A 27,612-nucleotide genomic window follows, 5' to 3' on the forward strand; every position below is an offset into this window, starting at 1 on the left:
GTGTGCAACAGAGTGAGACTCACGTGTAATGAAATTACGCCGACGCCCGGCAAAGGGGGAGGGGAAACGGGTGATGAAAATGGGAGGCGCTACGTCCATCAGTCGGTAGGAACCGGTGATGAGAGTGGGACGCAATGCGTCCAGCCGTGGACGAAAGCCAGAAACAAAAGGGAAAAGAGATGGGAAAAAATCTTTTTTTCTGATCATAAATCATTCTCGTTTTCAACTACATTCTGCCATCCTACCACTCCCATCCGTGCCGGATGGCCCTCACCTCCCCACTACTGCCACCGCCCTCTACATCAACGCAGTGCATCGTCCTACCCTACCACAACTTCCCTCATCATCTGCCCCGTCGTGGATAAGGCTACCCCAGTGTTCTGTGAGGATCTCACACCCTCAACAGACAGTGTGTGTACGGTCGATAACGAGGACGCACGGAGACCGAGGTGAATGATGCTTGATTTAGAAAGTTGGGCATCATACCGGCTCGTTACTTTCAGCACTTTGATGTTTGAGTCGTACAGGCAAAACCAACCATTTTGGCTCTGTCACAAGTACATATTGCTAATACACTCCGTCGTAAACTAGTTTAAGATGAATTATAAATCATTCTTGACTATATCTCTTTTCTACTGGTTTCTCTGACAGGGATAGTAGTATATCGTTATAATGTATCGAGTGTGATAACTTCATTCAACAGACTCATTATGATGTACATTATGTAATTAATAATATACATTATCTAATAATAATGTACATCATATAATTGATAATGTATATTAAGTAATTAATAATACACATTATGTAATAATATATATTATGTAATTAATATTATGCATTATGTAATAAAAAATATACATCATGTAATTAAGAAAAACAAAACTAGCCTTCTTTTTTTTCAGCTCTTTGCGGATCTGAATATCTAAAGCTCCTATCGCGGGCGCTAGACGCCACATTCTAAGGAACGAAAGTAAGGTAATCAGTGCAAAGGAGAATCGTAAAGTATAAACATCTGAGAAATCACTGGATCCTACTACTGGCGCCTCTCGTTGACGTGACTCACGTTCCTTTACACTTGTTACACGTCTCTCACTCTTCCCTTCCCGCCCACTCCCACCCTTTCCCTTTCCACCCAGCCTTCCGGGACGAGATCCAGTTTTGGTATGATGCTTAAGTTTTGATCTTGTTGCAACTTTTATTCAGCAAAGTTTACACTGTGGCGTCCATAACAAAGAAGGTTTTCGAGACGTCGATATCGCCTTCTCTGTGTCTCCCTCGAAGATATATATACTGTATATCTCCAGCCAGAACTCAACTGTATCCTTTGTAAAGGGAAAACTATAATGCGTCACCCCCTCCCTCCCTCTCGCTCCCTCCTCTCACTTGGGGGCCAAAAGAGTACTCCCTTCTCATCTCCCCTCCTCTCACAAGAGGGAGATAATAGGTCGTCCCCCTCTCATCTCCCCTCCTCTCCCTAGAGGGAGCGAACGAGTCGTCTCCCTCATCTCCCCTCCCTTCACTAGGATATAATGAGTCGTCCCCCACTCCCCTCACAAGGGGGGGCTTATGTATCACCCCATTTCGCGAAGTTAATGCATCTTCGTCTCTCTCTCTCTCTCTCTCTCTCTCTCTCTCTCTCTCTCTCTCTCTCTCTCTCTCTCTCTCTCTCTTTCAACCCCTCCCATCACTAAGGGGGAACACGACATCAATGGCAAAATTTGCCTCTTACATCTTGGGGACAATACCGACTGGCTACTACTGTCGTGTGTGTTCCGTCTTCGACAACGTCATTTTTGGTCGTCTCCCTCTGTCTACGTGAAGAGCTCATGTGAAGCTGGGTGGGCGTTGTCGTCCCCTGGGCTGCGTTGGGAAACAAGTTGTGTGTTGAGGGAAACATCAGTGGGCGGTTCCTGAGGGAGGTGTGGACGAGCGGCGGGAAGGATTGGGGTAGGGATGCTGCACATTACTGCTGTGACTGGTGGGGAGATAGTGGCATGAAGAGGTTTTCACCCTCACTCTCTATATTTTTGTCATTCGTTTTCCACTCTCTCTCTCTCTCTCTCTCTCTCTCTCTCTCTCTCTCTCTCTCTCTCTCTCTCTCTCTCTCTCTCTCTCTCCCTAACCCTTCTCCGTCATGCATTATTCATCGAGCAGCGCACCAGTATGGATCATTCACCATGACGCATACATGTTTCGGCCCCGCTAATCCGTAACTTCAATTAACCTAAGTACCAATTACCCAGGCTACAGTTACCCATATATCATCGAAGGATCAGGCCCTATCAAACCGGACTCCTGGTTACGGATAATGTTAACCACGATCCTGATTTTGCCCGTAATAACAATCTTGATTTGCGAGAACCCGGTTAACCGTCGTCATCATTCCAGCTCACCCTTGCCTCACTGCTCGTGCGCCTCGGAAACTCTAGTGCGGATTCTCTCTGATGTGTCCCAGACACACAAGCCTGTAAGACTGTACGTGTGAGTGTGTTGGTGTGTGATCAACATTTGCGTTTGGCGGTGGGAGAGAGTTTTGCTCCTTCCCAACTTTATATACTGCCTGTGTATCATATCTTCACTCTTATGTATGTATGCACACACACACACACACACACACACACACACACACACACACACACACACACACACACACACACAATACTGACATATTCTTCGGCTCTACGACCGTTGGAGTTGTGACCCACCAACTCAATAACAATTTCCTCGGGGGTGAGGGTAGGGAGACCGCCTCGTGTAATCGCCATGACACTGTAACATATCAGCACCAGCACACCTACCACTAGCACCAACCTCCACCCATCACCACTAAATGTATGAATAATTGAATAGACATCTGGGCTGCAAAGCTTCCTCTATGAAGACAGACTTCACTCATGTGGGTAGAAGCGAAGAGGCATCCTGTCCCACCTTAATCTTATTAAACTCTTTTGTGAATAATTAACTAGTTACCATCACGCCCTCCTCCACCCTTCCCCCATTATGTAATCCCTCATCTGTACATTTCCAGCTCAGTGGCTGCCTGAATTCAATAAACTGTTCTTTAATTATTCGTTATTTACACGCTATCCTAAGCTGGGTGTCCGTTTCTCGACCAGGGTGGAGGATGAACACCTGGGTTGGGTGCAAGCCGGCTGCCATGCCCCAAGATTCGAACTTATGCGGTCTGGTCCGTGCTGACTCATGGTCGGTAACGCTAGCCAGTAAGCCACGAAGCCTCGCGCGCGTGTGCGTGCGTGCGTGCGTGCGTGCGTGCGTGCGTGCGTGCGTGCGTACGTACGTGCGTGTGTGTGTGTGTGTGTGTGTGTGTGTGTGTGTGTGTGTGTGTGTGCGATGAATGAATACCAGAGCCTACAAGGTTACACAATGATAACAGATCAGCATACTTATGTATTTCATGCGTACACCTCAAGTGTGTAAGTACCATAACTCGGGCAGGCAGTAGCTAGTAAGTAAACACTACGACAGCCTCAGGCATCAAAATTACTACCATGAATACTTTTCTCTCTCCATCAGGCAGGAGTAATACCATGAAAGAAAGAAAAAATTTCCTCCCATTAAATACAGTACCAGACTCATATTGTTTCCCTCCGTTAAAAGCATTACCAGACACAAGATGTTTCGCTCACGAAAATTTCAAAATATTTCTCTTTTTTTCCCCACACTATCTTTTACTTTACTCGTAGCAAGTCCTTCCTTAAAGGATGGTTTACTTACTCAAAATTCTACTTGTATAATTTCATTTTCCTACCCCATATTAAGATTTCAGAAGACAAAATTTCAAGTCCATTATTATTATGATTATCATGATTATCAGTAGTAATATCTCCCCATTCATGGGGCTCCTGCAGCTTCGAGGTTGCACTCCAAGCCAGAGCAGGGAAATGATGAACACCTTGGAGTGAGAGGGCCTCGACAAGCCTATACTTCCGTCTATCGCCAACAGTGCAAAAGTAGTCTGGAAACACCACTCCATTATAAATATATATATATATATATATATATGCCATTTCCCTCGTGAGCGAAGTAGCGTCAAGAACAGAGGACTGAGCCCCAGAGGGAAGCTCCTCACGTAGCCCCCTTCTCTGTTCCTTCTTTTGGAAAAGTAAAAAAGTGGATGAGAGGATTTCCAGCCTCCCCCCCCCCTCCCGCTCCCACTCCTTTTAGTTGCCTTCTACGACACGCAGGGAATACGTGGGAAGTACTCTTTCTACCCATTTCCAGGGATAATACATGAATATATATATATATATATATATATATATATATATATATATATATATATATATATATATATATATATATGAAAAACAAAACTGTAGTCCATAGAGTGCTGGACCCCAGAGCTAGGCAACTGAGCTCTGATTTTCAGGCAGACTCCAGCACCGTTTTTCAGGATCCGGCAGTGAATAATAGTTCCCCATGGGACTGGGAGAGATACTGTGCCTGTCTCACTGATGTTGTGCTCGTATTTCCTGCGTGTTATCTTGTTTGCCGGCCAAGGCTGAGTGATAGGTTGTACCGTCTGTATTTACGTAAATATGAACACACAGGCTATTGCATGAACGTGCGTTCGTTGCTATGTAATATATCCACCCGGACACGCACGTAAATGGAGAGTAAAAGAGCGAAGAAATCACAGCAACGGAAAAAATATAACGTCAGAATATGGCCGCTGGGTCTTCACCAAGGGACCCATCCGAAAACTCTTCTCAGAATATTATTACCACGCCCATGCCGCCTCCGCTCGCTCACCCACACCCACGCGGCCACAAGAACCTAATCTCACGACTAAGTCCCCCTCCTCCACCACACCCACTGTTCACGGTAATGCCTCAGCGAAGATGTTCCCTTGGAAGACGAGATCTACTGTGGCATCAGAGGGGACGCTGAACACCAACCAAGCCAGGTCTGGTATAGTGCCTCTCTCTCTCTCTCTCTCTCTCTCTCTCTCTCTCTCTCTCTCTCTCTCTCTCTCTCTCTCTCTGAGCAAGGTGCTCCGCTGGGCAAATCCCGTTCCCCATCAGGGCTCACTGGCGAAGCCTCGACAAGTCGTACGTCATAGAATTTAGTGGAGTTCCTTTGGCCAAGACGCTAATACGGTTGTAGATTAGTTGATGGTTGACTGGCTGACGAGTTGTGTGGTCAACAGACCTGAGTAATTCTTTGACTTGGTAACTTGCTAAGCTACCGAGGGGTGAAGTGATCGACTATATGATTCTGTTATTTGATTAATTCAATTTTTCAACAACTATCTATTTTTTTGGTTGAATAGATGAATGGCTGGTCTTAAATCAATATTCAGTTCTTAAATAGGTGAGCAGCCGAGAGGTCACCGAACCATTCAGGTAATTACTTTAAAAGCTAATTAGCCGGAGTGACTTACCGGTTCAAAAGATTAGCCGGGTGACCTTTCCCTTTTTTCTGTTTTGCTGTGTCGAGCATTTAACCCAATTTTTCAGATTTTCTCTACACTTAGCGCTGAACTTTTTACAGTATTACATATTTCATTTTATTTTGTTAACATTCCAGATGCATGTTGTTGATCTCCGTCTCTGAACCCCGTGACAGTGTTAACAAATACTCCGCTTATCGTCTGTGGCTCCTGCTCGCAAGTAGAAGACCCCTACCTACTCTTCAGGAGTTTGAGGGAGTGAACAGCAGCGTCCGTTTTACTTAGTGTGCATTAACCTCACCCCCCCCCCCCCTCATTTGTGGCCCTTGCTGTTGAAACTTCCACGCAATCTAAGCGGAGGTAATCCATCCCCTTCTCCATCCTTTAGTCGCCTCAGGGATGCGGTGGGCAGGAGAGGCTCCGCAGAGAAGTCCGAATCATTCTTGATTTGGGGGCGGCCGGAACTAGGGATTGTCCGGGGCAATTATTTAATTACTTCAAGAAGAAACCGTCAACCGAGGGAAAGAATTTTCTCTCTCTCTCTCTCTCTCTCTCTCTCTCTCTATATATATATATATATATATATATATATATATATATATATATATATATATATATATATATATATATATATATATCTATCTCAGTAAATAAAGTGTCTAACATCATAAACATCAGCACGACAGCAATACAAGGCATGACCTCACCGTGTACTGGGTGATACCTCTTATACCATCACAGCACTCGTCACAATCACGTCCTTGCGTGACGGCAACACGTACGGGCCGACACCTGTAACACAGCTGTCGCCTGTATATCCCTGATATACCAGAGGTGCTGCCAAGCCGCTTCCTGACGGAATCCACAACGGGTAACGCTGTCGATCTCTGCCTCTCACGTGTCTCTCGATCGGATCAACAGGAGCAGCATCTCCTCGTGGAATTATTGAATTGTCGCTAAAGCTGGCACGTGTACTGGCTATAGATCTGGAGGGCCACAGTTTAAAATTAATGGTTCAGGTCTTATTTAAGCGGACCTCTGGAGAAGCGAGGGACTGGTGCGAGATCCTACCAGGCGAGCCTCCATGTTTCCAGTGCAGGGTGTGACGATGTTCCGGCACATCGTTTTGCTTGCCTGGAATAAAGCAGTTCCCAGACCACTCACGAGTTTGCTACATACAAGCATTCTATCAAGTCCATTCTCCCAGACGTTAACATCGACGGCTACTAAAGTAATTCAGCTCTAAATGTCAATGTCTGCAGTTCAACACAGACATCTTATGCTTAATATCCCAAGTAAAGTTTGCAAGTCATAGACTGTAAGGTAAAGGGATTCTTGGTGTCTTTGGGTGTTAAAACTGTCATCATATTTTCACAAGGAAGCTCTTAAGAGGAAGTGAAGCACAGTCTGGAAGGCTAGACTGCTATATCCTCTTACACAACGTCACACATAACCCGGGGGCCTTTCTGGGAGCCCAGTCCAGGAGTGTGTGGTCTAGGAGGAGGCTCAGAAGACACCAGGATCTTCGGACAGTTGGCCAGACTTCCTGAGGAAGGTGATCCCCTAACGTGGGGAGGAACTGGTGACGGTGAGGAACGGGATGAGGCACTGTGGGGCGACACTAAGCTCGATCTGTCGTATCTGTGGGGGTCCTGTGAGTGAGCTGCTCCACTGTACACATGTGCGAGAGTGGGCCGTTCCACTGTGTATATGTGTGAGAGCAAGCTATTCCAATGTGCACATGTGAGAGTGGGTTGCTCCACTGTGCACATGTGTGACAGTGGGATGCTCCACTGTGCACATGTGTGAGTGGGCTGTTCCAATGAGGACATGTGTGAGAGTGGGCCGTTCCATTGTGTTCATGTGTGACAGTGGGCAGCTCCACTGTGTACATGTGACAGCAGGCCGTTCCACTGTGAAAGATAAGTCTTATCTCAGCGTGCGTGTGTGGGGGTAGAAACATGGACGGGGTCCATGTCAGTAACACGGTACAGAGGAGTGTGTGGGAATCCTTTAAATGATTATCATCATCAGTACTGGTCTCTCTCCACACAACTCGCAGCTACAAGGCTGTGCTCCAATCGGGAGCAGGGAAATGATGGACTCCTTTGGAGCGCGAAAGTACTGTACTCCACATCCTCCACTGAAAATGATGATACAACTTTGCATTTCCACTGACGGTGTAACCACACGCAGGAGAAATATGAACCTAACTCATCTCATATTCCAATGCTCTGTGGTTGATCAATACTTGATTAATGTAGAGAAAACAGGAAAATCAACAAGAAGATAATAATCAGTCCCAGCAAAATTCAAGATGTACCTGCAACGCTACGTGTTCTCGCCAATAATGATACTTCCTTGCGTTTAATTTCCGCAATATAATCCCGCAGGAGTCATTATCTTAAATGTGGTTCCGCTTGTAATGTGGACATCAAAGCTGAAGCACACACACACACACACACACACACACACACACACACACACACACACACATAACACTCTCACAAACACACAGGACAATGGGCACTTCGCCGTTGCAATACGAGCGCGACAATTGCCAGGATGTACGTTAATTTAGACTTAGTGGAGGGTGGAGATCACGTCACCATGACAATGGTATCGTACGCTTATACCTTGTTTAGTTTGATCCGCAGCCAAGCCTTTCCATGCCAGGCTTTGTTACCGTAGAATATATCATTCGTCTCAATCTTTCCCACACAGGACGACTGACGGATACAGACAACACAGATGAATTCGCACGGTTTAAACAGCGCCAAAGCAAAGAACAAGAGGCGGTGTCGTAATAACTGTAGACGTCCGTGAGATGACAGCTGACTTTTGGCCAAGGATATTCTCTTCATCATACGCGTTTTATCTGTTCTACTTTCATTATACATAAACAGTGTGTGTGTTAAATCTTATCTGTTCTTCTTTCATTATACACAAACCTTATCGTTTATTAAGGATTCACATCCCAATTCAAAGGGTTGACTCACTTTATCGTACACTTAGTAGCATGATACATCAATACTTCCCCGCAAATGTTCATGAGTAATCATACTTCAATCCAAACCATGTGATCGTTGTGGACAGTCTTGCATTATACAGAGAGTTTAAGGGTGAATTCTAAGGTGCATGTGCTTACTTTGGTATCATTCCAGCCATTACTGAGAGCATCATCTGCAGAACCATCCTCACAGGTATATGATTGTGTCGGGATGTATTCATGTAATCAGATAATTACGTGAGTGAATTACCTCCGTCTGGAAGATATGAATGTAAAAGATCATTTTTCTGTTCCATCCTTCCTCACAGTAAAGTGCTTGGAATATGTAAGACTAGATTCGAAAAGTAGTTATCCACTGGAGTGAAAAGTCAAAACCGGCAGTGGAAGGTCACACCCTCTCGAAAAGGGTTTTGGGGTCACGTGAGGAAGAAACGTGGTCAAAAGAAGTCTAAATGTCACGTCTTAATTAAAATGCCGAGCCTTTCAGCTGGTAAGGTAAGAGGGTTCTCTACTTACCCTGATTCCTCACACAGTTTTATAATTAGAGTCTATTTAATTTGACTGACGAGATTCGTATTCTTGAGGCTGAATTAATCAGGGATTCAAAAAAGATCATCGGTCATAAGGGAGCATGTGATCGTACCAAGTGGGTGAGTTGATTTATTCAAGGGTTTACCTGACAGTAAGTTCTCGTATTACAGATTTTTTATTAATATTTTCAGGAGCATTAATCAGGTAGCGCGCATCTCGGAGGCATTCATTCATTCTGTTTTTGTTTTCCTTTTCGTGGTCTTGGTGTTCCTCTGTTCCACTTGCCGACGCTTCCCATCGAAATGTGATGTTTGGTTCGTTCCTTGTGATCCGGTGCCGCACTACTTTGTACACAACAGTTCCAGATGAACGCAAGGCTGACAACTAGGCCAGATGCGTAGCGCCAGAGAACTGCGGTACTGTATGCGGTGAGCGCGACGTGCCAGCCTTTAAAACGGCAAAAAACTTCGTCGTGGTCACCACACACCTCCCTCTGTCCAAATGCGTCTCTCCCTCACCCATCCCCCACCTCTTACTCACTCCATCCCCCACCCACTATCTCTCTCCCCCACCTCTCTCTCTCTCTCTCTCTCTCTCTCTCTCTCTCTCTCTCTCTCTCTCTCTCTCTCTCTCTCTCTCTCCGTCCCCATTACCACACCTCTAACTCATCCCAAGATTCCCAGCCCACGCTCGCAAACACCATTACAAATCTAAGGGATATTAATGTGTCTTAGGGATATTACAGAGTCCCTCAGCTTGGCCTACGACCAGCCTCTCGAAAACCAGGCGAGGAACGGTGGAAGGTCGAGAGAGAGAGAGAGAGAAAGAGAGAGAGAGAGAGAGAGAGGTAATCTTGTAAATAAATAAAGATACATCGTTTATTGACCATTTACGAAAGTTATGGAAGCTGTGTTGATGTGCTACTTCACATGCAAATGTGTGCGTGTGTGTTGTAATTTATTATTACTATTCTATTCGTGCATACACACATATGTATGTGTACATTTTTTGAGCACGTTCGTACGTTTCTGCAAAAATAAATAAACATACCGCCCAATCTTCGGCTTTTAGTTAGACGTTAAATCTTAAAAATTCAATCCTCGAAATCTAATCCGCCGACTCGCGGATTAAAGGGGATTCATCCCGAGCCCACCGACTCAAGCGCCAAGCCAGGCCCGGGGGATTACACGCCAGAGCCAATGGCAATCCCTTAGCCACATAAATCCCAGCGGCCGATCGCAACCATAAAACACTGAATGGCCGTCATGCGTGTCGCGTTACGTAGCGCAGCAAACTCCAACATCCCAGCTGAACCGGGAGTAGGATACCACTCTACCACTCCCAATATTCGAATATCCGAGAGGCTTTGAATACTAATGGATACAGTGGACCAACAAATATTCCATGAATTTTAAGAGAAAAACATGGAAATTTCCAGAGATTTGTAGGGCCTTAAATGCGTTTTATATGGTCCCCCCCCCCCCAAAAAAAAAGAGAGATAAAAAAAATAACATACGACAAATATTCTGTTTGCTATTTTCTAGAACATGAAAGCTAGCTAGTATCGCAATGAAGGAATGTGAAACGCGAGGGAAAGTGAAGAACGATATGAAGAAAGATACGCACTTGGGTCTTCAGCCCAGTGGTGTATGCATTAATAATTCTGATATTCAGAATTTGTGGAACACTTTCTCTCATCATGAATGACTAAACGTGACGTTTTGGGTGTGTGGTCGATGACCTACATTAATAACCACACACAAACGCACTCAACTTCCCCCTACCCATCCCCCAAGATAAACAACACAGCCATCCGTGCTATTCAGCTTCCCTTAACAGCCAGTTAACACTGGGCCGCTGGGAGGCACCGAGAAAGTGCTACAGTATGAAAGACCTGTTTTCCTCTCCTCCACCGTCAGGCTGATGCACTTGCAATGCACTTGGCCTGACGGTGACAGCCATTACACAATGGCACGGACGACTATGAAAAAACTATCTCAGGGAAGTGGGAGAGGTTCTCAAAAGTAACTAAAAGTGGTTACTAATGAAAACTGCCACAGGTTATCTGAAGAAAATAAATATTACCACAGACTATCAGAAAGCCAGACCACAGGGTCGATTTAAAGAAATAACCCAGGTTATGATACAGAAATAACAAAGGTTATCATAAACAGCACAGGTTATAATAGAGAACTGCATTCAGTCATTACAGAGAACGACCACATGTTATCACAAAGAACTGGCCAGTCTTTACTGGGGACTGACACAGGTTATCACAAAGAACATTACAAGGTTATCACAAAGATGTGGCAGTGGTTATCACAAAGAACCATAACAAGTTGTTATAAAACTGAGGCAGTGGCTATCACAAAGGACCACAGCCAGTTATTATAAAGATGTGGCAGTGGTTATCACAGAGAACCACAACAAGTTGTTATAAAACTGAGGCAGTGGCTATAACAAATTACCACAACCAACTATTATAAAGATGTGGCAGTGGTTATCAGAAAGAACTGCCACAGACTATCATCGAGAACTGAGGCAGGGTACTCTGAGGACAAGTACAATACGTTGTCCAGAAAAAAATAGTTTACTGAAAAACACTTTACAAAAATCATAATACAGAGTCGATAAATCATCGAGATCTGACACATGCCACTGTTTACAGCCGACTCAATCTATAACCCTCCACTTCTATGAACGTCGGAAAAGACGTCATATCTGTAACATCAAAACAGCGTGAAAAATCAACGCCAAGTGATGGAAACTTAGGGGTTCGTTCTGGGCAATGTAGTGATCCTTGAAAAATGGGGATCACACGAACCCAAAAGGATAAAATTCCCGTTAACCGGCGATAATGAACCACTGGCATCGCATGGAATATCGTAATCATCAACGTACCTGCATCTATCTCCAGGTGTCCATCGGCGTCATGACGAACTTACCTGCCTCCTTAGGCGTTCTTCAGTCAGTCAAGAACTTACCTTCAAATACTGACACTCTTCTTCGTCGTCATTTTACATAATACAATGAAATACCATGCAAAAATCACAATGCATCATTATACATGGCTGTTTGCAATACCAGAAGAGATCGGGAACGCAAGAACTTGGTGTGGAGAGAGCAGAGGCAAACAGATGACTCAAAGGGAAACACTTGAACGCTTCATACTTAGAGAGGCGTAAATATAGCCAGTCGTGGACTTGAAAGTGAAGTAGCTATCAATCCCTTTTTCTAATGTATCTATGGTTTTGTTTTCAGCTAAGCTGATTGATACAAAGCCTTTAATAATCTTGAACCAACTGTATCCAATCACCTCTTAATCATCTCTCTTCTATGGTAAATAGTCAAGGTGGTCTAGGCATCTGTTTCTTAGTAGAGAAACCATCATCTTAAAGCTCCTCTACTCCCTCTCCCTTGCTCTCTTTCCCAATCTCTCTCTCTCTCTCTCTCTCTCTCTCTCTCTCTCTCTCTCTCTCTCTCTCTCTCTCTCTCTCTCTCTCTCCGACTAGTCTTTTTTTTCAAGCAAGGCGATCAAAACTGAGCACAATATTCACAATGGAGACGCACCAGTGAATCGTACAGTGTGAGGACTGGTTACAGTGACGTGAATGCGAAACACTTCCTCAAGTATCCAAGAATGAACGTCATACAGCTCAACACTAGTCCATATCGCTGCCTGTTATTTCGTTTCTACCGCCGATGTGCACAACTCTGCGCTTACTGTTAAACTACATATGCCACCCAGGAGCCTAATCTATCCAACTGATTGTATCAACCTGCAGTTTGGGACGCTTAATTTTGCCTACATCTCTCCTTCCTAAGTCTCGTCTGGTGGAAATTGTGACATCTCAATCAATATCAATGCCATTAACATACACCATAACATAAATCTGGTGCGAAGAATGATCATCTGCAGCACAAGTGTCGCTATATCTACAGGTTGTGAGGCTTGACCAATCACTACTCTCTGTTTCTTCTTGTACCCACCCGAGTCCAACAAGATCTGTACTATGTGTGAACGTCTGCTGGTAGTCTCTGATGCGCAACTTTATCGAAAGCTTTCTGAAAATTTGAGTGAGTGAATGAACCGCTTTCTCTGTTCATCATGGACGTTGGTTATATCACAAAAAGCTATCAGGAATATTGGTCAGACATGAACGAATGGTCGCATACCATGACGCGAATCGTTAACTATATGGTGATCCTCTTAATGATGTACAGTCTTGTATGCAATGATGCTTTCCATACGTCTACTACCTACTAACTTCAAGCTCTCGTTTTCTGAACATCGGTGCTACACTGATAAACTTCTAGTCACCCTTCCAAACTAACAAGTGACTTACTGGTAAGACAAGAAAATGGCTTAACCATCTCATGCTTGTCTTATAAGAATATTATTCCATAGGAACTTATCATGTTCTGTCATCATATTTACCCCAAAATTCGTTTAATGCCGAGAGTATGTCTTAACTGCGTAAGCCAATAAGTTGAAATGTTATCATCCACTAGCAAAGGCACTAGAGCTGAAAAGTGAGTAGCCTTAGGATGCAAAAACGTCTTAAAAAATTACCATAATATACATTCTCTTTCATGGCTCTACCGCCGTGAGCCAAGTCTCCATTTCCCGTATCTGAGGAGCCATGACATGCAACTTCTTCCTCAGGAACACACCTAGATTCCCTCACGCTGCCCTACAGCTCCTCCGCTCTTCCAGTTAACACCTCCTTGCATCAACACCCACATCCTCCGTCTATTTTTTGAGTCACGCTCCTCTTAACAACATTCCCTGCCTGCCCGCCCCTTCCTCACGACACCGTCCATAAGCAGACTTAATCAACGGTGGGGATATAACTCGCCCTTGTCTCACGCCAGCCGCAGCCCCAAACCCCTCACTCACTCCCCACTTATCCTGTCACATGCTCTGCTCTCTCTACATCAAACTCTCAGACCTCCAGCAGTTTCCTCTGTTCCATAAGTTTTCAACAAATTTCACGGACAATTCCTATCAACTCCTTCAGGTTTTCTTTCCCAAGGCTATAAACAATGTACATGCTATTTTTTTTTTTTTTTAATTTTCTGAAATCTTTCTGTGTAAAATTCTAGTCACACACACACACACACACACACACACACACACACACACACACACACACACACACACACACAAACAAATATGCATACTAGATCCCTCAATATATTTCATCATGTTAATTTCACATTTCACCTTCTATAATCCTATCAATCCTCTCTGCCACCGCTTCATCCTCCTTCCTCTTCCTAACACAGAAATCGCTCTCTACACGCCGAGCCATGAAGGGCCATCTCAACATACGGTGTAACCCCTTTTACACCCTTTGTAAGCAGTACACATCCCTTAGTGTCGCTAGTACTCAGTAATTCCTCACAGGGATCCATCCACCTCCCATACACGTCCTCTATAATGTCAACAATGCCACAACCATCATCTCTCCTTGTATAATCCAGCATGCTACCCTTTGTCAATCGTTCGATACTTATTCCTCCCAAAATCCTGACTGTTTCTCACAACATCGTCTTGTGGCAAGGAAAACAACCGGATTACTCGACTTGTTCGTGGAGACGAGCCAGATGGTTCTGATGGTTGGTTGGTGGCGACGGAATGCGTGTTGCATCCCTCTTGTTTTTCTTTCCAGTCTGAACCTCTTCCAGCGAGCACCTTCATTAATGTACTTGTTTCACAAATAAAATTCTATCAAAAAACGACCGTGTTTGCTTTAGCCTTCCTTCATTCTTTTCATAATATACATTAATGACCTAGAACTCGATTTCATATCTAAGATCTCCAAATTTGCTGACGATACTAAACTGGGAGGTAGAGCTGTAAATAGGTGGGACTGTGATATTATTCAAAAGTATCTTTACATACTACCAGAGTGATCAGACAGACGTCAATTGAAATTTAATGTAAAGTGTAACGTTATGCAATTTGGAGACAAGAATATACGTTGCGAATACAAACTATGCGGAAACTCTAACTAAAGTAAATGAAGAAAAGGATCTTGAAGATGTCATTAGCAGCAATCCCAAGTACACTAAACAGTGTCAAGCAGCAAGTAAAAAAGACAACCAAATGTTAAGTTTCATAGCCAGGAACATAGATTACAAGACACCATAAACAATTCTCACACTTTACAATTATCTAGTAAGATCACACCTTGAATATGCAGTCCAGTTTTGACCCCTAAACTATTAAAAAGACGAAGAAAAATTAGAGGAAGTACAAAGAGGCGCGACAAAATTAATCCCACCCCTTAGAAATCTGGCATACGAAGAGAGGCTAAAACGATTGGATTTCTTTTCCCATAAAAAAACAAAGGCCTCACGGCAACTTAATCCGTGTTCCAAATTCTAAACAAGTGCGATAATTAAATCAAGAATATTTTTTCGAAATACAAGAAAATACGGTTACCAGGACAAATAGATTAAAACTCAAAGCTAAAAGATGTAGTAAGGACGTGGGTAAAAGCTTCTTTACCTACAAGTGTGTTTAGAACTAGAATAAGTTACCGTCTGACGTAGTGGATGCTAAGACTATAAATACAATCAAAAGTCGGTTAGACAAATATTTTATAAATTCAGGGAAGTCGGTGTTTGCTTAAAAAAATAAAATGCTGAGCGGAATTACACTTTCCTTGTCAAGTCAAACTCGTGGGCCAATTAGGCCTCCTGTTGTCTGTCTTTCTCATGTAAATTCATGTAAGCTGCTGTGTGGGATCACTTGGGCGTGTGTCTCCATGGGAGCTTCCGGGGGGCTGGCCATGGAGACCTGTTTGTGATGTGCGGGCCTAGTTGTCAGAGGTAAGGAGGAAGCGTCACTCCACTACGTGGAGTCCCACCGCCAGTCATCTATGAGTCTGTGAAGACACGGTGATTCCAGTTTTCGGTGTGTCTCACGTCCTATACATATAAATAGGTAATCTACGGAAAATCGTCAATTTTTCTTAACACTTTCCCTGAACTCTACGGAAAATCGTAACACTCTCTTTGTAAACCAAGGAAATTCGTTGATTCTCTTTTATTATCAAATTATCAGAAACCCTTTAATTCAGCCTTAAAAGTTCCGTGTATTATTCCTAGCCTTAACGAATCCCAGCATCCTAGCCACAACCTTACCTCACAAACACACACACACACACACACACACACACACACACACACACACACCGAACATTCAAACAGACATGTGAAACAGCCAGAGACATAAATAATTCTTACTACAAGAACTACAAACGACAGAGATAGGTTTACTACTACTACTACTACAAATGATAGTGATGATAATAATAATAATGATGATGATAATAATAATAATAATAATAATAATAACAATAATAATAATAATAATAATAATAATAATAATAATAATAATAATAATAATAAACTTCGACGTATTTTTGTGTTAAATATCCCCATAAAAGAGCCTGGCCTTCGTTCGTGTAGGTGACCACCAGAGGTCTCTGGTAAATGACCTTCATCTGACTTAACTTGTTTGATGAATTATAATTAACTGTGTTAACTACTTACGAGTTAAAAGTAAATCAGTCTAATGAAAAAATAATCAGTCGGAGTTTCTGCCTCTAAAGTATGAACAATTCCATCAATCTATAACTGAAATCAGAGGCAATCGCAAATAATAAAACGACTGTGAAAGGGAATCCAAACAGATACATGATCCAATCCATGAGAGGCCTGGATATAGTCATGATTCACTCCGCCGATATATATATTCTTCCTCTACTAGTAACCATGCACGTTAGCGAGGCAACGCAGTTACGTTATTTTACGTCGAGAGCAACAGTGCGTCGGCCGGACCCAACGCTCTGCGTCGGAAAGGTCGCGCGTCTCCTGGCCCGTTTTGTTATTGATGACGGGCGACTTTCTGATACAGCTTGACATTCGAACGTTCCGTCCGCCGTCATATGAATTCTCATCAGAAAAACTATTCAACATATATATACAAGAGCTTCAGAGCTTTCAATACAACGTATTGTTCAAGCAAAATATATATATATATATATATATATATATATATATATATATATATATATATATATATATATATATAGGGGAGAAAGAATATTTCCCATGTATTCCCTGCGTGTCGTAGTAAGCAACTAAAAGGGGAGGGATCGGGGGGCTGGAAATCCTCCCCTCTCGGGGTTTTTTTTTTTTTCCAAAAGAAGGCACAGAGAAGGGAGCCAGGAGAGGATATTTCCTCAAAGGCCCAGTCCTCTGTTCTTAACGCTACCTCGCTAACGCGGGAAATGGTGAACAGTTTGAAAGAGTTTATACATATATATATATATATATATATATATATATATATATATATATATATATATATATATATATATATATATATATATATATACACACATCATTCATACTTGACTGCCATTTCCCGTGTGAGCGAGGTAGCATCAAGAACAGATGACAAAGCCTTTCGGAGAAAATTCCTCACTTGGCGTCATGTTCTGTTCCTTCTTTTGGAAAGAGATATGATAAGGGAGGATTTCCAGCCAACCGCTCCCGCCCCTCTTGGTCGCCTTCTACGACACCCAGGAAATGCGCGGGCAGAATTATTTTTTCCCTATGCCCAGGAATAATATATATATATATATATATATATATATATATATATATATATATATATATATATATATATATATATATATATATATTATCAAATCACAATAATGAGCACTGCCAAGACATAACACGTATCTCCGTCTCATTCTACTTGTTCGTCCGTATTGATTTCAGACATTTCATGTTAACAACCAAATGTTTAGCAGTTATTCCACACATTTAAATGTGTATCATTGATCAGTCTGAATTACAGGTATGAAACTGAACTAAGATTCATTTCCATAATTTGTTTCTTTGAGAATTCTCCCATATATGTCTCATATCATCCTTAAGTTGATGTATCACTGAATCACCTATAACCGATGTATGATTCCAATAGCCCAAGTGTGTCATTGAATCATCCATGACCAACCATTCGAACAGTCTAATGTATTACTGAATCACCTACTGACTAATGTACAACACGAATCACCTACAACCTAATGTGCAAGTTGAATCACCTACAATCTAATGTATCATATGATTAGCCTACTTTACTGGACACATGTATCACCGAATCAGTCATTATCTAATGTATGTAAACATTACAAAGTCACCCAAGCCACAGTAACTCAAATACAACCATCCTCTGCAGCACTATAGAAACATCCATCTCCAGCCCATCGCATCTGTACATTTCAGCGTTTTTCAAAACCCGCTAAGCACGATGGTACGACCTTGGGCACGACAGAGCGACACTTGAAGTTATAATAATAAGCCTGATCTCTGACCTAAACCCGTAGAGGGCTGGGCTAAAGTTCTCCAAGGCTACCAATACCCACAAAACGGTCGCTCTGTTGTGATCAAGGGTTATACCGTCGTGCCCCAGGAGTCATGGCTACCGCGCCAAAGGGTTCGCATCACCAGACTTCATTCCCCAATCACTTTAGTAACACCACAGACGTATATCCGATGTACTCAAGATCGTATCTCTCTCTCTCTCTCAACAGCTTACGGCTACGACTACCGGCAACCAGAGTACCCACGGAACAGGCCAGGTACTGTGTCCTCTCTTCTTTGCTAATTTTTGTGTTTTTAGGTCGAGTGGTGAAGACGTCTGTTGCTGGCTATGTCTGTTGGTCCAAGTGGGGGAAGGTCCTCTCTAGTGGATGTCCCTGGGTGAGTGGGCCATTACTCTGCCCCTGGGTGAGTGGGCCATTACTCTGCCCCTGAGTGAGTGAGCCATTACACTGCCCCTGGGTGAGTGGGCCTTGTATTGTGCTCCTGGGTGAGTTTGTACTGTGCACTGGTGTGTGTCCTAATGCTAGCCTTTCTTTACGTACCTGTGTGAGAACCATTTAATGTATCCTAACGCGAGTGCCATTTATTTACTGTATCCGTTTGTGAATGCCACTTACTGCATCGTTTTGTGAGGGCCATCTTTTTACCCTTGTGTGAGTGCCATCTATTGTACCAATGTGTTAGTGCCATCTATTGTACCCTTGTGTGAGTGCTATCAACTGCATCCTTGTGCAAGAGCCATCTATTGTATGATTCTGAGAGTACAATCTAAAGTATAACTTTGCGGGTGCCATGTAATGTATAATCTTATGAGTACCATGTATTGTATTCATGTGTAAGTGCCATATATTGTATCATATGTAAGTGCCATATATTGTATCTATGTGTGAGCAGCACATAATGTCTCCTGGTATGATCAACTATATCCTTGTGAGTGCCATGCATCATACTCTGGTAAGTGGACTATTTCTTAATTATTGATATATATATATATATATATATATATATATATATATATATATATATATATATATATATATATATATATATATATATACATATATATATATAAAACCTATAACTATACCCTACTAAAGTTTTACATTAGTATAAGTGTTTCATGCACCACTGGCTATATACACAAAGAGCAATGCATCTTCATCATCTGAACACCGGACATGAAATACGCTATCCCTATATTTCATGGTATTTCCTAACCTCCACTTGCGAAATCACTCGTTATGTGTGTGTGTGTGTGTGTGTGTGTGTGTGTGTGTGTGTGTGTGTGTGTGTGTGTGTGTGTGACCAATACTATTCATATTTCGTGTCAGAAAATATTCCATTCGTAAACCTTCGCTGCAGTAACACCCACTAATATCCTGCAACCTGGAATGATATCGCGAGTTTCCTGTAGCACGTGTGAATGCCACATTGCCTGAAGCTTCTGTCTCAATATTCCACCTGTTTCAATGCTGTTATTTCCGAGTAAAACGTACAAGTGTCGTAATGCTATATCCCACTCGTGTGCAGCAGTTCTGTATAAGAACAGGGTCTTTATCAATCCCAGTGGACCCACTAGAGATAATGACCCATCATCTACCCTTTCACTGGCTGACATTTATTACTGGTGTTTACCACTGTAATGGCGTCTGTGAACTGTAACCTGTGTTTCATAAGTTCACACTTCTTTTGATATGTGTTGTTACGAAAGACTTGGTGTATTTCAGTCGATTTCTTTTTAATGTCACGGTTCATCTGTATCAAATCCTTTTTTTTTTTTTTTTTTTTCTTGTACTTTATCTAACTTTTACGAAGTGTGTGTGCACTATCCACTCTTATATTCACAATTGCATATGTTCACTGTGTTGATTCCATTATTCATTTGTTATGTCTAATGATGTGTGTTCTAACTGCTGTTGCTTTCTTTGTTAATTCTACAGCTCTGTCACTCACAGCTATTCTCGTGTCCTTTGGGTATTACTTCTGCTGATCAATGCTTTCTCTTCTTCTGTTCTCTGTGCTCTATCTCATGTTCTACTTGTTAACACCATGTTCTGCGTGTTATCCTGACTCATTTTCTCTACGTTTTTAGTTTCTACACATTTTCTTTGGGTGCATCGTTTTGTTTCTTGTCATAACATATCCTCGTATTGGATTCCCTTCGTGAGCTACGTGCATTTATGTTCTCTTCCGCGTGTTAAATCCGTTCTTGTTCTACCAAACACGGCAATATTTTCCACGTTTTACGCGTTGCGGTTTCTTACGCTCTCTAATCTACCCAAAGTTGAGCCGGCCCGAGCATAACACCGCCTAACTTACCCTTCCCTCAGACCAATCCAATCTAAGTTATGTGACGGCTACAAACTGCAAAGGTTTTCACAAAACGTTATTAAGTTAATGCGCCGCTCGACCCACGACCCCTTGGACAAGACTAGCGACTATGCCGGAGAGTTAAGGCGAGGTAGTTTGCCGAGCGATAAATTCTGGCCGAGAAAAGAATGTGTCTTGCGGTCACCAGGAAAAAATGACCGCAACGAACAGCGTCCGACCGCATGATCGCGTCTCATGGACCGATGCCCTCGCACGGCGGCAAAATAGTCATGACGGGTCATTCACAGGCAGCCGGATGAATAACCAACGCCTTTATTTCACGCCGCGTTGTGCCCATTATTCCCTGAAACCTGCATGTCTCACGGGAGAGGGACTTGAGCACGTTGCTAAATTTTCCAATTCAAACGAAGAAATTTGTGGTTTTCAAATCTCGATGCCTCGCAATATAACTTTTGTCCATAACCGGAACTTACATTAATAAAAAATAAAGATATGAATAAATTCTGGGGATCTTTTGAGCCGACATATGATCACATAAAATCAAATTTGCTAATGAGAAGAAAAGCCTCTTTAATTACCTTTGCAGAGACTCGGTCTGCGAAGACCCTCATCACGTACTTCTCTGAAAAGAAAACGAGAAATTCACATTATAAAAGCAAGCAAGGTAATCAGTGTTTCTATACATCCAAAATCCAACGTTATGATCTGAGTCGTACTGAATGCTACACGACAACCTAATGTTTTGCAAGTTCTCAGAAACGGTGCTAAATGGATATCACTGGACCGTACCTTTGTTGATCTGGCATTCTGAACATATAAGCTAGGTGGAAGGTGGGTTTAAATCATACTGGTTGAATTATACTGGTTGAATCACACTGGTTGAATCATACTGGTTGACTCATACTGTGATCACGTTTTTCTAAAACACACGGAAGCGCTCATGTTAACTTAAGACTAATACAGATAATTTTTCTCAGTACGGATGGAAAATACGAAAGCTAGAAAGTAAAGGAGAACAAATGAGCTCCCTCTACCTTTGTCCCTAGCTCTATCTCACTGGGGGGGAGAAACAGCGAACAAGTATGAGAGGAACATATATCAGTATAGCAATATATGCTACATGACATTCGCTTCATAAGGTCTTTGCCAAGATTTGCACGTGCTATCTTCCAGTTAGACTTGATGTCTATCGACTGCCGGAGGACTGGGTAAACTAACAGCCAAGAAATCATTACATACAAATCAAACATGTTGGATATAATTAGGAAACATTCCCTTTCTACTGCCGGAGTTTGGTGCGAGGAGACTACACAAGCCATGATGAATTTAATTCAATATTCCAATTATCTTATCGGAAATATTACAAATTATCATTAATTAACTTAAATTACAAGTTACTATGAATTCACTCCAGTCAAACAGCGTCGTACATACTTGAGACTTAAAAATGACTAAAAATTCCCTTGTATCACGATATACTATCGACCAACTGTTATTAAATAATCTATACAAGTCGTCAATAGATATCATGAGAATGTTTTCAACATCACTCACATCATTCCTAATTACAGTTTCAAATTACTGTGGCTTAGAATAACGAGTCCCCATGGGACATTAGAACAATATAACGACACATATCATGTTTCTCTGAAACGCATATAAAGTGAAGGGAAATTAAAGACACATGGTATATAATGTGCATACATTTACCTGGAGTAATCTGAGATAGCGAGTGTGCAATAAAGGCTTCTCATGGCGAAATTAACTTCGAACGCAGGCAAATGTAAATGACTGTTTACACCACTATAGTAGTGTGGTTCTAAATGGTAAAATTCCTGTTTTATAAATCATAAAACTTCAACGACCCTTCCTTCATGGCTGCGCTACAATCAGCAGCAAAGGATGACCTCCTTTGGAATGAGTTGACCGCACTTCTTTAACATACACCCACGTCGTAGCACGGGGGGAATCCGGTAACGCTTTTGTGAGTGTGTGTGTGTGTGTGTGTGCGTGAGTGTGTGTGTGTGTGTGTGTGTGTGTCTATGTTATACAATTCACCGTCCCGTTGCATAACTCAATAAAAAGTGAATGAAACACAAGGGAAAGAAATGAAGTTTATTTGTCCTGCAAGAGGGTCGAGAACACGAGACCAAGCAAACTTTCATCGCCTTTTATTTTCTTTTTTTCCTGCAGGGGAGACGAGGACTTTTATCATCTTCCTCATGGGCGGAGAAAAGTGTTCATTACGGTAATTTAACAACTTCATGCTGAAGTTAGTGTGTGTGTGTGTGTGTGTGTGTGTGTGTGTGTGTGATGAGTGCGTGGAAGAGGAAATTCCCGTCAATGGTCTAGACACTTCCTTACACCTCCGTCACTAAGGATCAACACCATGTGGCAAGTGACGGGCGTTCGACAATACTTTCAGAGCATGAATCACTGTACCAATCCCTGCTCTCATTACCCCATGAATCACTGGACAAATCACTACAATAATCACAGTACCAATCACAGCTGTGATTACTGGATTAATCACAGGCCAAATCACAGGACTAATTTCTGCATCAATCACTGAAAATAATCGATGCATAATTAAGTGAACAAATTACCTGTTTCATTACTGAATAAATCACTGGACTGATTACAATAATCAGCAGCCAAAGCACATCACTAATCACTTAAGTAAGGCTGACTTAAAAAAAGAATCAATGACCTAACTATTGACTGCACTAATTACTTACTACCCCAATCACCCTGATCAACATACGTTCACCATACATAATAAATCGAGTGGAAACCATCAATTTTGCAAAAAAAAATGACGGTTTTAAGCTGAATTCAAAAGTTCAGAAAAATACTGTTAAATAATGAAAATAAATCATTGTATAAATGTAAGAGTAAGGAAACACAATATTGTAGGCAGACTCGTGAAGAAAATAGGTTACGTTAGTGAAATATGGGCACTGCCCACCATAGACTTGTACCCCACTATGTCAACAGCTCACGACACAAGACGAATGAAAAAGGAAATCAAGGTGAAGAAATATGGAAGGGTTGCTGACAGAGACATCTTTAATGATTTCGATGTGTTTCTCTCTCTCTCTCTCTCTCTCTCTCTCTCTCTCTCTCTCTCTCTCTCTCTCTCTCTCTCTCTCTATCTATCTATCTATCTATCTATCTATCTCTATCTCTCTAAATGAATAAAGCGAGAGATGTAAACATATTTATGTACTGCACATGCGCATAGCTATGTTCTCATTTATCAGCCTATTTCAGTCCCACACCCTCCCACTCTCCTTTCCTCTCCCACACCCTCCTCCCACCTCTATGCTTCTCCCCTCCAAGTCTCGTTCACTCCACCCCTCACCCACTTGCATTCCCTCCACCCCTCACCCACTTGCATTCCCTCCACCCTTCACCCACTTGCATTCCATCCACCCCTCACCCACTTGCATTCCCTCCACCCTTCTCCTACTTGCATTCCCTCCACCACTCACCCACTTGCATTCCCTCCACCCTTCTCCCACTTGCATTCCCTCCATCCCTCTCCCACTTGCATTTCCTCCACCCCTCTCCCACTTACATTCCCTCTCTCTCTCTCCCACGCTCATTGACTTCCTCTCCCACCCTCCTGCAGGAGACTCTGACCTCAAGACCCAGCCGCCACGCTTCATTAAGGGAGTGCATCTTTGATCTCCTGCGTCTTTTTTATCTTATCTTCTGTATTACTGGGTCGATATCCCTCGTAACACACGTCACGAGGATGTACTTCCCACTCCCTCACCCACCCACACACCCAACCCTGATGTTCTCGCTTACCATCAATTTCCGGATAGATCTTTTCATACAATACTCTCGTCATGTATACAGTTTGCCTCTCTCTCTCTCTCTCTCTCTCTCTCTCTCTCTCTCTCTCTCTCTCTCTCTCTCTCTCTCTCTCCTTTCATCTCTCCCTTCCATCTCTCCCGTTCTCACACTTCACACACCCAGGATGCACGTTTACGAAGGGTGTATTCCCCAAGTCCCTGCGCCATCATCCAGTCACCGGCGGCGCCTCAGTCCGGTGCTGGGCGGGGTCAGAGGGTGGAGCCTTTGTTCCCCCGACCAGGTGAACGATGATTGCTGGGCCGGCCGCCTGCACTGGGTGAACTGTTGAACGGGGCAGGTGAAGTTCCCGTTGCTGTTCACTTAGCTTAAAGCTGAACTGTCCAGACGAAAGGTGGGAGGGGCCGTTGTATTGGTTTATTATGTTAGCTGGAACTGTACTCTCTCTCTCTCTCTCTCTCTCTCTCTCTCTCTCTCTCTCTCTCTCTCTCTCTCTCTCTCTCTCTCACACACACACACACACACACACACACACACTCTAAGGATATGTGTGTGTGTGTGTGTGTGTGTGTGTGTGTGTGTGTGTGTGTGTGTGTGTGTGTCAATGTATGCAACTGTACACAAGCGCATGATGCAACACACACTCACACATACATACACACACACACACACACACACACACAGTGCGCGCGCAAAAACAGAATTACAAAGACTTCGTTCAATCTTAAAAGAAAATGAATAATGTTGAATGGTCGAATACGGAGTACACAAAAATAAGCTAGAAATAGGGAGAGAAACTGAAAAAGAGAAAGAGACTCCACTCACTCTCAGTCTGACCACAACGGCTCCTCTCTCTCTCTCCTCTCTCTCTCTCTCTCTCTCTCTCTCTCTCTCTCTCTCTCTCTCTCTCTCTCTCTCTCTCAAAGGCAACATCACATTTACACTCTCCCAGTGTAAGTGGAGAAACCTTCTGGGCATACAAAGACGGTCTTTGTGTGTCGTGTTCAGAATACATCAGGTGCTTCGGCAGAGTAACCAAGCCACCATATAGGTACCCACCACCCATCCCACCCTGGTGTGTTCCGCGAGGCGCTCCCTCACAAGCAACGGGTTCCGTGAATACGTCGCCACCTTTCCACTGGTGTTCCTTGGTGTTCCCGAGCCTGACAGGGGGTTGGGTGGGTTGGGGAGAGCAGTGAGGGGACTCCGTGATAGATGGAGATCGATGGGAGTGTTTTTTGGGAGGTGGGTGAGAAGTGGGGTGGGGGAGAAGGAGACGGAAAGACAAAAGAGATGGAGGTAGATAGATATACAAGTAAACTGACAGACAATGAGATGGACTATGGGGACGGAGAGAGAGAGAGAGAGAGAGAGAGAGAGAGAGAGAGAGAGAGAGAGAGAGAGAGAGAGAGAGAGAGAGAGAGAGAGAAGCCTACATATCGTCCCCAATCAATAAAAACCGAGGGAAAAAAATAACTTTTTATAGACCCAGCTGATTTCGCTTTCTGTTAACATTCTGCTAACATTGTTAACATTGTTAACATTCTGTTAGATTTTCTATCACATTCTCACAAAATACATTTCAACATAACCGTCTGGCCTCATACATTATTTGAACAATTTGCTCAGTCTAGCGAACGGCTCCAAATGGTCTGCCTCGGGTTAATTGGCCGTTACAATATTCAGTTTTCCACTGAAAAAAAAAAGAAATCCTTTCTTGAATTGAAAAAGTATGGGACATCTGACAACTCTGTCTGCTGCCTGGGACGAACGGGTTTTACCGTGTTGTGGAGCGTAGTGACACGCCCATGTCTGTGTTCGCTCGAGTGGACAATACAGCGACATAATTAGTGTATCGCGTTGTATCGCATTGTATTCTAAGAATACAAATCAAATTTCTGAGGAAGAAACTTAGTCTTGGAATCATTACAACAGACTTGGTTATGTCTAGCCCACTGTGAGATGCTGCCCAGGTCCGAAATGGGGAGAAACAAGTGGAGCTCAGCAGAATAAACAGAAAAGAAAATGGGGCGAGAAAAACCGATAATGAAAGGAAGGAGATGAATGACAAACTGAAACATTAACAAATGAGTGAATCAAATTGTTGATTGGAAGGGCAACGATGAAGAGGGAAGACGGAAAAACAAAACAAAAATGCATCGAACAGAATTACTGACACGAAAGAGATGTAAATTCTCCAACAATTACAGTAATGGACGAACTGGGAGAAAAACTGGGAGTGAGCTAGCAAGAGAGAGCGGATGGACTTCGAAGGATGAACATTTAGAAATGGGACGCCGGCTTAATCCAATCAAAAGCTATGGAATCATCCAGGACAACAACTTCAGAATTTTCTGAAAGAGGTAAAGATTAATCAGATGTCAAGCAAAGAAGAAAAAAAAGAATATAACAAGCAGATCTTTGGCTTTCACGTAACTATACGAGTGGTTAAAAAAAAAGGAAAGTGTTACGAAATCATGGTATTCGTGAGAGCAGTAACCCAGACATGAACCAAACTTCTGAAACAGTTGAAGTTAAAAGCTAAAAACCGATAGCCAGGGGGAACAAAAGACATCCCCCTTTCTTTGGCAAGGACTGAAACAGCAAATGCTTTCAGGCGGAAAGAAAATTGCCGATCTTGGGGGCCGAGGCGAAATGCACGTGCAAGCGCAGGAGCGAGGCAAGGCTGGAGACACACCCGAATTTTGGAAATGGAAATAAAGATAGAATGAAAGTCGGACAAAGCAGAGGAGAGTTTTTCGATGCCAGACATCCCCGTTCCCTTGTTTCGCATGGAGTAACGAAAAAAGAAACGAATCCGTGAGTGAAAAAAAAAATTATATATCTGCAGCTATTGTTATTCTTGCTGTTGTTGATAAATCCGGCAGGTCTTCACCTGACACGGACCACTGACCTCAACGGGCCCCGTCAACTGACGGCACGATATCTTTAGCAACGACCTTCCGTGTGCCCTCCGCAGAGAGATGGATATCGTGTGAGGAGAAACAACAATCATGTCAAAAACTCGAGGGCGTAATCCCATAAGGTGGTCGGTCGACCGATCCTTCCCAGAGAGCAACAGTTGTGGCAG

General features: G+C 42.9%; 1 protein-coding gene across 3 annotated transcripts in view; it reads left to right on the forward strand.

The window, feature by feature from the left end:
• LOC139767271 (IDLSRF-like peptide) overlaps nt 1–27,612 on the forward strand; it is a 151,533-nt gene that overhangs the window by 54,679 nt on the left and 69,242 nt on the right. For 2 of the 3 annotated variants that reach the window (XM_071696452.1, XM_071696453.1), the window contains one exon: nt 18,578–18,625. The exons of the other annotated variant lie outside the window; for it this stretch is intronic. In XM_071696452.1, the coding sequence (XP_071552553.1) occupies nt 18,578–18,625 (48 nt within the window). The remainder of the gene's footprint in view (nt 1–18,577; nt 18,626–27,612) is intronic. 3 annotated transcript variants of the gene reach the window in all.

Source organism: Panulirus ornatus, chromosome 59 (genome assembly GCF_036320965.1).
Source record: "Panulirus ornatus isolate Po-2019 chromosome 59, ASM3632096v1, whole genome shotgun sequence".
Classification (NCBI taxonomy): Eukaryota; Metazoa; Arthropoda; class Malacostraca; order Decapoda; family Palinuridae; genus Panulirus; species Panulirus ornatus.